Source organism: Pteropus vampyrus, unplaced genomic scaffold (genome assembly GCF_000151845.1).
Source record: "Pteropus vampyrus isolate Shadow unplaced genomic scaffold, Pvam_2.0 Scaffold302, whole genome shotgun sequence".
Taxonomy (NCBI): domain Eukaryota; kingdom Metazoa; phylum Chordata; class Mammalia; order Chiroptera; family Pteropodidae; genus Pteropus; species Pteropus vampyrus.
This window is the reverse complement of record NW_011889083.1, coordinates 2,040,249-2,052,424: the sequence shown is the minus strand read 5'-3', so window position 1 is coordinate 2,052,424 and position 12,176 is coordinate 2,040,249. Positions and strand designations below refer to the sequence as shown.

The window sequence follows — 12,176 nt, the reverse complement described above, 5'->3', positions numbered from 1 at the left end:
AAACTTTAACCTCACAAGTAATAAGAAAAGTATTAATTTCTCTATCAGGTGGACAAAAATGTAAAATTGATAATGTACTGTGTTTCAGTAAACTAGGCCTTCACACAAAATTTTAATGGGAATATAAACTGATACAAACTTTCCTATAAGTTAATTTGACTGTAACTATTAATATAAAAAAAAAAGTTATATAATTTAATCTAACAATTTCACTTTAAGAAATGTATCCTACAGAAAGACTCAAACAAATACACACAGATTTATATTTAACAATGTTTGGGAGAGCACGTTTAGTAAAATCTAAAAACCGATAACCATCCATCTATAGGAGAAAGTCCAGTTAAATAAAATATATCCAAATTATAAAACTACAGAACACATTATTTTTTAATAGCTATATGATACAGAGATTTCTTATTTTGCAGAATACTACATATTATGTTCTCAATTTTATAAAAATTCATGAATAAATAATGTGTATACCCATTTTGCACACACACAAAAAAGTATGAAAAGAAATTGAAAAAGGAGGAGCCTCTGGTGTCTCTTCGCTTTCGGCCAAATGTCAGAGTACCTATGTATACATCTCCCTTCTACTCATTTATACTTTTTATTTCTATATTCTCAATATTTTAATTCAACTAGATGTTATTTTTGTAATTCTAAAAAAAATCAGGAGAGAAAAGTTCTTTTATAAACACTACTAGTTTTGATAGATAGAAAATATATTTATAGTACATTTCCTTTATTATAGTGAGGCTGAATATTTTTACTAATATTTACTAGAAATTTTTTTCTTATTGCCTGTTTATACCCTTTTCTAGTAAACCTTTTATATATTATAAAGAAAACTATACTCATGTGTTTAAAAGAGAACTTATGCCACGGTTATATTTCTTTTAAACATCAGATGATATACCTCTCAAGATATGACACCCTCCAAACTCTAACATCTGACTTTAACAAAATTCTCCACATAAAAGAAATAAGAAATATGAAAGTTTTATGTGGTAATTGCAAGACAGATTACTATATTAAGTCTCCTCTGTGATATATCATACTAAAAGTGACATCCTAATATGTAGGTTGACTTTATGGTAGCATAAAGAATGGTAAACTATTATATTAAAGTGGTGAAAATATTTTGCATATTATCTCATGTAAGCTTCATAGTAACCTATAAAAGTATTACCCCCTTGAAACACATGAGGCACAGAGACACTAAACAATTTGCCATTACACTACTACTAAATGACAAAAATTAAACAATCTCCAGCCTGATTGTCCCACTGCAGAATTTTATGCAGAATTCTTTCTCTTTATTGATGGTCACAATATTCTCAATGTCAGACCATCTGCTCCTTAACTTCCCCCTTCTACTCTCCATGTCAAATCCATGCCATGGCTTCTGCAGCCTGTCTTATTGCCTGCCACTGAGTTTCACTCTTCTGACTACCTCCTCCCAGCCTGGGATCCAACTAATAAACTCACTTTTTAACTTCAGGTAGGTTAATCAATCAATCATACCTAGTCAGATGTGTTTGAGTTTTTCACTCTTCTTGACAACTTTTACTATTAGATTCTACTTCTAAGGTTTCAGAAAATGTTTTTTCTTTTAAACTTCTGGGTCAGCACCATTCCTGATAATAAAATTACACATAATAAAATTTCACTAAAGAACAAAAATGAAAATATTTTGGTTCCGTGGCATAGTAGGTAAGGTCAAGCATCATTTTTGGTCCTAACCTTTTACGGCTTCATTTTCCATAACAGACCCGTCATTCCCCTCAACAGTTATCCCTCTCATTTTACACAGTATTTTCATCAGAACACAGAATTCTTGGGAGCGAGTGGGCTTTTTTTGGTCTTAAATAACAGCTCAATTGAGATCTAATTTATACGCCATGCATTCACCCATTTTAAGTGTACATTTCAATTGGTTTTAGTGTATCTGCAAAGTTGTGCAACCATCACCATGCTGAATTTTAGAACATTTTCATCACCTCAAAAAGAACCTTGTACCCATTAACAACCATTCCCCCATTTCAAATCCATCAAGTCTCTGGCAATCATCAATCGACTTTCTGTCTCTATGGATTTGCCTATTCTGGACATCTTATATAAATGGAATCATACAATGCAATCTTTTTTAACTGGTAACTTTCACATAGCATAACACTTTTAAGGTTCAGTCCATGTAGTAGCATATGTATCAATCACCACATTGTTACTTTAATTTTTAAAACTGTGGTGAAATATATTTAACATAAAATGTATTATCTTAACTATTTTTAAATGTATAGTTCAGTGGCATTAAGTACATTCAGACTGTTATGCAACCATCATCACCACCTATTCATAGAATGCTTTTCATCTTGCAAAAATGAAATTCTGTACCTATTAAACGATACCTAACTCCTCCCTCCCTCCACTCCCTGGTAACCACCATTCTACTTTCTGTCTCTGAATTTGACTATCTCAGTTACCTCACACAAGTAGAATCATACAATATCTGTCCTTTCGTGACTAGCTTATTTAACGCAGCATAGTATCTTCAAAGTTCATCCATGCTGTCATGACAAGATTTCCTTCCTTTTTAATGGCTGAATAACATTTCATTGTATGTATACGCCACATTTTGCTTATCAATTCATCTGTTCAAGGACACCTAGGTTGCTCCCACTTTTCAGCTATTATAAAGAATGCTGCTATGAACATGGGGTACAAATCTCTCTTCCAAGATGCTGCTTTCACTTCTTTTTGGTATATACCCAGAAGCAGAAATGCTGGGATTGTGCGGGAATTCCATTTTTAATTTTTTAAGGAATTCCCATATCATTTTCCATAGCAGTTGTATAATTATACAGCCTCACTGGCAAAGAACAAGAGTTCCAATTTCTCCACATCCTTGCTATCACTTGATATTGTTTTTTATTTTTTATGTCTTTTTAATAACTATGAAGTTGTAACTAACTCATTGTGGTTTTGATTTACATTTCTCTAAAGGTTAGTGATGTTAAACATCTTTTCATGTGCTTAATGTCCAATCAAGCCCTGTGCCCTTTTATTGTTGTGGAGTTGTAAGAGTTCTTTATACGAACTGCATATGAATCCTTTCTTATCATATATATTACTAGCAAATATTTTCTTCCATATCATGGGTTGCTTTTTTACTCTGTTGATCATGTCCTTTGATACATAACACATTTTACTTTTGATGTAGTCCAATTTATCTATATTGTTGTTGTTGCCTGTGCTTTTCATCTCATACCTAATAAACCATTATCACTTCTAGAGTCATTAAGTTTTCCCCATTCTCTTACAAATTTTATAGTTTTAGCTTTTAGTCTTTGATCCATTTTAATTTTTGTATATGATGTCAAGTAAGGGTCCAACTTCACTGTTTTGCATGTGGATATCCTGTTTTCCCAATACCATTTGTGGAAAAGAATACCTTTCCCCATTGAACGTTTTAGAACTCTTATCAAAAATCATTTGACCATATACACAAGAGCTCATCTCTTCTCTGTTCTATTCTTCTATTTATGTCTTTACGCCACTACACTGATTAGTGTAGCTTTGTAGTTAAGTTTTGAAATCAAATAGTGTGTGACCTCTAACTTTGTTCTTCTTTTTCAAGATTGCTTTGGCATTGAGAGTCCTCTGAGACTCTATATGAATTTTACAATTTTTCTACATTTACAAAAACACTATTGGGATTTTCATAGGAATTACCCTGAACCTGTAGTTCGTTTTGGGTATTACTGACATCCTAACAATATTAAGTCTTCTAACCCCTGAATACAGATGTTTTTCATTTATTGGTATTTTCTTTCAGCGATGTTTTATAATTTTAAGTGTCCCAGTGTTTTATATCCTTGGTTAATTTTTCCTAAGTATTTTATTCCTTTCTATGCTATTATAAATAGAATTGTTCTCTTCCCTTTTCAGATTGTTCACTGTTAAGAGTACAGAAACACAGCTAATTTTTGCTTGTTGGTTTTGTGCCCTGCTACTTTGCTTAATTCGTTTATTCATACATTTGTGTAGAATCTTTAGGATTTTCTACATATAAGGTCATGCTATTGACAAAAACAATTTTATTTCTTCTTTTCCAACTTGAATGTCTTTTTCATGCTTAATTGCTCTGACTAGCACTGCCAGCACTATGTTGAATAGAAGTGACAAAAGCAGGTATATCCTTCTCTTCTACCTGATTTTAAAAAAGCTTTTACTCGTTCACCACTGAGTATGATATTCACGGTGGACTCTCCACATATGGCCATTAATATGTTGATGTAGTCTCCTCCTATATCTAGCTTGAGCGTTTTGATCATGAAAAGATGAACTTCATTCAAATGCTTTTTCCATCTACTGAGATTTTTGTCCTTAATTCTGTTAATGTAGTGTATTACGTTGGTTAATTTTTATATGTTGAACCATTTTTGCATTCCAGAAATAAATCTCACTTGGTCTTCATGTATAATTCTTTTAATACACTGCTAAATTCAGTTTGCAAGTATTTTCTGAAGATTTCTGCATATATTTTCATCAGAAATATCACTGTAGTTTTTTTCTTGCAGTGTTTTTTGCCTCAGATTGGTATCAGGGTAATGCTTATAGAATGAGTTTGGAAGTGTTTCCTCCTGTTCAATTTTTTGAAGACTCTGTAGAGCACTGGTGTTAATTCCTTGTTTCATAGAGTTCACCAGTGAAACCATCTGGTCCTGGACTTTTTGGAGTTTTTTTTTTTAAATTCCCCACCCCTCACTTCCACTCCTGACCTACAGATGCTGCCATCTCCTCTTAAGAACTGGATCTCTCAAGGCGGGGCATCTCTTCCCATGCACTCGCAGTGCACACCCAGTGCGCCTGGCGCACCCGAGGTATGGACCGTGGCTCCACTAGGGCATGAACCCAGGACCTTCTGCGTGTAAAGCAGAAGTGTTAACCACTACTCTATGGAGCCATCCCTTGTTGGAGATTTTTGATTACAGATTCGTTTCTTTACTGGGTTTATGTTTGTTGAGATTTTCTATTTCTTCATGATTCTTAGTAGACTGTTTCTATGAATTTGTCCATTTTATCTATGTTATCCAATTTGCTGATTTGAGTACCTCATTCTTTTTTATGGCAAAATAATATTCCACTGTATGGATACACAGGTTTCCCCTGCTATCCAAAAGTAAAAGATCCCTATAAAGCCTTTCATAAACCAAAATGGTGTAAAGCAAAGAGTATGCCCCACTTTTCACAAGTTTGTGTTACATCGCTCTGCTTTTATGAAAGACGTACATTAGTATGGTTAACAGCTGTTTATGTAAAATTGAAAACGCTTTTTGGATTTCTTTCCATTAGCAAAAACAGGTATTAATGTAAGTCTTTCATAAAAGCAAAGTGGCATAACACGGACATTCGAAAAGCAGGGGATACCTGTACATAACAGATTTTGTTTACCTACTTTTGACTATTACTAATTGTCCTGCTATAAACATTGGTATACAAGTTTTTTTGTGTGTGGACATATGCTTTAATTTCACTTGGATATATCCCTAGAAATAGAAGTTCTAGATCATATGGTAACTCTATGTTTTAATATTTTGAGAAAATACCAGACTGTTTTCCAATGTGGCTATACCACTTCACAATTCCACCAATAATATGAGTTTTCCAATCTCTCCACATCTTTTAGAACAGTTGTCATTATCTTCTTATTATGGCCTATAGAGCATGTGAAGTGGTATTTCATTGTGGTTTTGATCTGCATTTCCTTAAGGAATATAATACTGAACATCTTTTCATGTGATTTTTAGCCATCTGCATATTCTCTTTGGAGAATTATCTATTCAGATCCTCTGCTCACTTACTAAACAAGTTTTCTTTTTTGTAATTTAGTTTTATGGTTTGTTTATAATGCTGACTCTGGAACAACACAGGTTTGAACTACATGGGTCCTCTTCTATGTGATTTTTTAAAAATAAATACTTGTACTGTTTTTTGATCTGTGGTTGTAGAGGGCTGACTGTATGCACTGATCTATACCATTTTATATAGGTAACTAAGCATCCATGGACTTTGTTATCTGGGGTTGGGGCGGGGTTCGTAGAACTAATCCCTCGTGGATACTGATGGACAACTTAAGTTTTTAGGGAGCAAATAAGTTACAGATGGATTTCTGACTGTGTGAGGAGGCAGCGCCCCTAACTCCTGTGTTGTTCAATGGTCAACTGTACATTCTAGAGACAAGTTCTTTATCAGATATATAATTTACAAATAATTTACAAATATTTTCTCCCATTATATGAGCTGTCTCTTCACTTTCACAGTAGTTTCCATTAAAGCAGTAAAGTTTTTAATTTTGATAAAGTCCAATATATTTTCTACTTTATTGCTTCTACTTTAAGTGTCGCTAACTAAGGCGGCTTTGGCTAATCCAAGGTCATGAATAGGTTTGCTCACATTTTCTTATAAGAGTTTTATGGTTTTAGATCTTATTAGATCACTGATCCATTTTGAGTTAATTATATTGTGTGGTGTGAGAAAGGGGCCTAATTTCCTTCTTTTGCATGTGGATATCCAATTGATCCCACACTGATCTTGAAAAAGCTATTCTTTTTCTACTGAATTGTCCTGGTATCTTTGTTGAAAATCGATTAATCATAAATGTGAGAGTTTATTTCTAGACTCTCAATTCTATTCCACTGATCTATATATGTTTATCCTAATGCCAGTACCATAGTCTTATCACTCTAGTTTTGTAATAAGATTTGAAAAAAAGAAGCATGAGTCTTCCAATTTTGTTCTGTTTTAATTTTTTTTTTTGGGGGGTTATTTTACCTCTTCAATTTTCATATGAATTTTTAATCAACTTCTAAGTTTAGGAAAAGCTAACAGGGATTTTAATACAGAATGTTCTAAATATGTAGGTCATAGAGAGGAATACTGTCATCTTAATTATAAGTCAGCTGATCCACAAACATGATGCCCTCCCATTTATTTAGGTCTTCTTTAATTCTTTCAATGTTTTATTATTTTCAAAGTACAAGTCCTTATACTTCTTTTGTCAATTTATTCCTAGGTATTTTATTCTTTTTAAAATTAAACTGTTTTCTTAATTTTGCTTTGGATTGTTCATTGCTGGTATACAGAACTACAACAGATTTTTGTATATTGATCTTGTAACCCTCCACCTTGCTGAACCTGTTTATTAGTTTACTAAGAGTTTTTTAGTGGATTCCACAGGATTGTCTATATTGAATGTACACACAGACACATATACAGACAGACACATTCTAATTAGAAATAGTTTACTTCTTTCCAATCTGGTTACCTTTTATTTCATTTTCTTGCTTAATTGCCCTAGCAATGTTGAACACAAGAGGTGAAAGCAGACATTCTATTTTTTTTTTTTTCCATAAATGACCTTTTTCAGGTTGAGGTAGTTCCCATCCTAGTTTGTTTTAGTCCTGCCCTATATTTGAGAGTGTACACTGACACAACCTTTCCACAAAACCACCTGGTAATATGTGTCGAGAAAGTTCAAAGTTCAAATCTTTTGATTTAGTAATCCTTTTTCTAGTAATCTATTTAAGAGAATAATCAGATGTGAATAAAAGTTTAATGCATAAGGACAATAGAATGAAAGAAATCTGGTTTCAATGTCTCCAGACTCACTAACTGCTAGAATTGATGGGATATCTGCTCAATAATTCCAGGACCTCTGTTACTCACTACTTGATTTCTATCTAACTAAACCTATAATTCAGGGGTAGTCAAGACTTTTCAGAGCAGATAAAGTCCCTTCTTTGGTTAAAGGTATATGAATAGCTGCATATCACTACTAGAATTTCCCAGTGTAAAATTTCAACATAGGCTACAGTAAACACCTGAAAGAACCTAAATATGCAACAATGGAGAAATGCAATGTGGTTCATTCAAGTGACAAATTATGCCAATAAAAAAAGCATGTTATTAATGAAAGAAGCAGAATCTCAGTTTGAAAATAAATAATCATAGATACATGAGAAAACACACAGGGAAAAAATACAGAAAAATAACAGTGATTATATCTGGATGATTTTGTTTTCATCTTTATATTTTATTATCCAAATTTACAAAAATAAACGTATTACTTTTATTATCAAGTAAAGAAAGCCTCTATGTTAACATTTTCCTTTCTCCTTCTCCACCCCACCAAGTTACCCACTACATAGTAATTGTGCTACACAAAAAGAGGGTAATAGGATCTTAACACTATAAAACCCTGCCTGATACCATTATTTGGAAATTTCACATAAAATTCCAGATACAAATAAAATGTACAACTGAGACTATTTTATAAATTTTATCTTTTACGTAACATAATGAGTAACAAAATATAGGAAGCCTGCAGTATATAAAAAATTTAAACTTCCAAGAACTTTTAATCCTGCCTCAACATGCTGCTGGAGGCCCAATGTAATAGAAAAAATCTGTAATAAAATAACCTGCAAGTTCATTAATTTAAGGTGAAAAAAAAGAAGACATACTTTACAGTTGCTAGAAACAGATTCTTTAGCAAAGTTCTCTTTTTTATTTGGTAGGTTCCACAGCTTGTAGTATTTAAATTTTTTCACTGAAACTCTACACCTGCAACTAAAATTCCAACAATTATATATTAACTGAGTTAACAGTAAGGAAAAACTTCTGGACACAAATAAGTTTGTGATTCATATATCAGTCGGATTTAGATCTAGCAAGTACTGACCCTTCTGGTTCCTAGAAACTAGCCTGAGTCAGGTGTTATTCTTTTTAAATCCCAGCAACAATCAATAGAACTTGCTGCTGCAACTGCACTATCCAAAATGTAGCCAAGAATAACTACAGAACACTTGAAAGGTGGCTAATGCAACTAAGGAACTGAACTTGCGCACCTCTAGAACCTAGTACAGTAGTATAGTAAACATCAGTGTAGTGAAAGAATGAACGAGTCAATCAATAATGCTTCTTTCACAAAACTTAAAAGATATTAGTTTTACATTGAGGGAATGAGTTCATATTTTTTAAGAAAATGAGATAGGGAAGGTAATTTTAAAGCAAGATTTTTTTTAGGGGATATGTAATCTTTCATTGCCTCAAAACAAATTATGACAGTCATAAATGAGATGCGCTCCTCTCTACTTATCCAAATTACACTCATCTTTAATATTCTACTTATTCCACAGAACCTTCTCATGTCTGTATCTTATTCATTTACTAAAAACTTAATGATAATCTACCACGTGCTGCACACTATGAATACATAATAGAATGAAATTCAGTCCTTGCCTCTAGTGACTTCAATATGAATAGGATATGAAAACAAGTTGAAATAGAAAATACTATAACACAACTGTGTATAACATGCAATGGAGCAGCATGTGAGAATCAAGAGACAGTAGAGGAAGTGACATTTGAGAATTCTTCCTTTGACAGGAGAGTAATACTTTGTCGGAAGCATTTACTATAGATTGTTTTCTTGATTTTTAGGAAAAGTTCAAATTAAAAGATTAATCAAATTCTCTCATTAAACAAATGTGAATATTAAAAGTATTACAGCATTAAAAGTATTATAGCTAACTTGACTTGTTCATAGCAATTAGAATACTATTTTTTGGTTTTTCAAGATATTATGTTGCTAGAGGCCCAATGTAATAGAACAATAACATTGTGTAATTGTGTGTGTGTGTGTGTGTGTGTGTGATAGAACAATATAATTGTGTGTGTGTGTGTGTGTGTGCGCGCGCGCACGCGCGTGTGTGTTAGAGTGAAGAAATTTAAGCTCAGGGAAGCAGAATGTGTAAAGACTTTAAGATAGAGAAAAGAGCACTAGCGTATCTGACAACTCAAAAGAACAATGTGACTGAAGTCTGGTGAGGAATCAGAAAAATGGCATAGATAGGTCTCAGAAATAGAAAGGGGCGTGATCCCACAAATCAAAGTAGAAGGTCCACATGTTGGAAGAAAAACAAATGTATTAATTTGGCTATAATATAAGGTTAATGAAAAGCAACATTTGCACACAACTCTCAGGTATAAAATTTTAATTTAATTCTTACTACACCACAAGAGAAATAATGTTTCTCTTTAATGGATGAGGGGATAACAGGCTCAGATGGCCTAAAGGCCTTGCTAATAAGGTTGCACTGCTAATAAGCTAAGTCACCAATCCTAGACACACTAGCCCAATCAAACCAGTATCCTTGCAACTACACAATAAGGAATGAAAAATAAGGATAAAAATACATACCAGTTTAAAAGGCAGGCTAAGGAATATGGGTTTTATTATGGACAAAAATGGAAGTGACATTAAAAAGATGATTCTGAGAATCTCCACAGTGCATACAGAATACTTTCAAACAGAAGCTCCTCTATGCAAAAACAATTACCATATATTATATCAATCACTGTACACTATGTTCCCCAGAATAAAACTGTGTGTGTATGTGCATGCATGTGCATGTGCGTATGCATGCATGTGCGTGTGTGTGTGACTGGGAACAGGAGGCAGCTAAGTACCATGTTCAATCAGAACACACCTACTTTACTGATTTTTATTAGAATTAGTTTGAAAAAAGAATTCTGCTCTTTGAAAATCACAGATTATAAAGGAGTCAACCCTGGCTCCAAAAACTTACTCAGAAGATCTAAAACCAACTGGCAGTAGAACATTTTTCACCCATCATATGCCTTGCCCTAATGATAACTACTTTAATAAACGCACTAACTTCTTTTCAGTTTTTCTGCTAAAAGCCAACCATGTACCAGTATAGTTTATTAAATGCAATTTCAGGTAAGATTTTTGCCTCTACACTTTTAGAAATAATATATAAGCCTACCATAGTTTCCTTGTATATTAAGGCATTATAACATTAAAAATATAAGGTATATATACTCTAATACTACTATAAACTTTCTCAATCATTAAAAAATAGAGACTAAAGATTATATATTGATGCTCAAAAACCAACTACTATTAATGAATACGTTCGGTAAATAAGCTTTGATGTTTACTTAGGTGACTCAAAAACTACTAAAGTAAATAAAACAATGCTTCAACTCAACTACATTTAAAAATATAGTTTGACATTAAGGCAATAGTTTTATGTACCTAATAATTACTCAAATAGTATCTTTAACAAAACCTGCAAGTTAGCAAAATCATAAATACACAGAATTGGTTATGTAAATATGCACATACCTTTATCCTTCTTAAAATCCAAAGCATCTTCTTTATCAGTAACTATCTCCTTCATATTGATAATACTCTGGTGAGTAAGCTGCCGGAGAATTTTAATTTCTCTAATTGCTGTAATTGGAAAGCCTTCCTTTTCATTATCTAAACGAACTTTTTTTAAGGCTACCATTTCTCCTATTAGAAAATTAAATAAAATCAGGTTATCAGATGACAAAAACCACATGACATTTTTCTTAATTTTAAATTTAATTCATAATTTCTGTTCCTCTCTCTTAAAATTACAATCCACAAAAAAAATTTTAGCTTCCAGCATACCAAATTATAATGTTGATAGTTCAAGAAATTAACTCAAATTAAATTCAAGAAATTAAATTATGAGGTATTTATCCAAACTATGGAATACTATATAGCTGTATAAAACTATATTGTTACTTTATGCTCTCCAAGATATATTAACTGAAAAAAGTAGGATGATAAAGAGTAGATCCATTACACCGCCATTTTTAAAAAGTAAAGGGGGAGAGGATAACTATATCTAAAATGCTAATATATGCATAAAATCTCTCCAAACAAATGAGAAAATTCTGTAGATTGTACAGGTGAGAAAAAACACTCAGACACTTTAACTTGCCCAAAGTTGCCCCCATTACCCAGTAGTTAAAGTGGGCTTCAAAATTTGGTTTGGCTGTCTCAAAAGTAGGTGCTTGTCCCACTTCACGAAACAGTCTCATAATTTAGATATGAGTAAGACTGTATCAGATAAAATCTAAACATTAAATAAAACATATGCATACAGAAAAATTCTATTGTAAGAAAATATTCACTATAACAAAGATTTGTTCATTCCACTTCTTTAAAGAAAAAAGGAATACTGTACTCACAAATTTTCCAAAGGAAGGTTTATCCTTTTAACCATTAAAATGTATTTGTTTTTATGGAATTTTAAAATGTAGGATGATTC

General features: G+C 32.6%; 1 protein-coding gene across 2 annotated transcripts in view; it reads right to left on the bottom strand.

The window, feature by feature from the left end:
- Positions 1 to 12,176, bottom strand: part of CDK13 (cyclin dependent kinase 13) — a 90,733-nt gene that overhangs the window by 42,917 nt on the left and 35,640 nt on the right. For both annotated transcript variants that reach the window (XM_011376701.2, XM_011376700.2), the window contains exon 5: positions 11,219 to 11,389. In XM_011376701.2, coding sequence (XP_011375003.1) covers positions 11,219 to 11,389 — 171 coding nt within the window. The remainder of the gene's footprint in view (positions 1 to 11,218; positions 11,390 to 12,176) is intronic.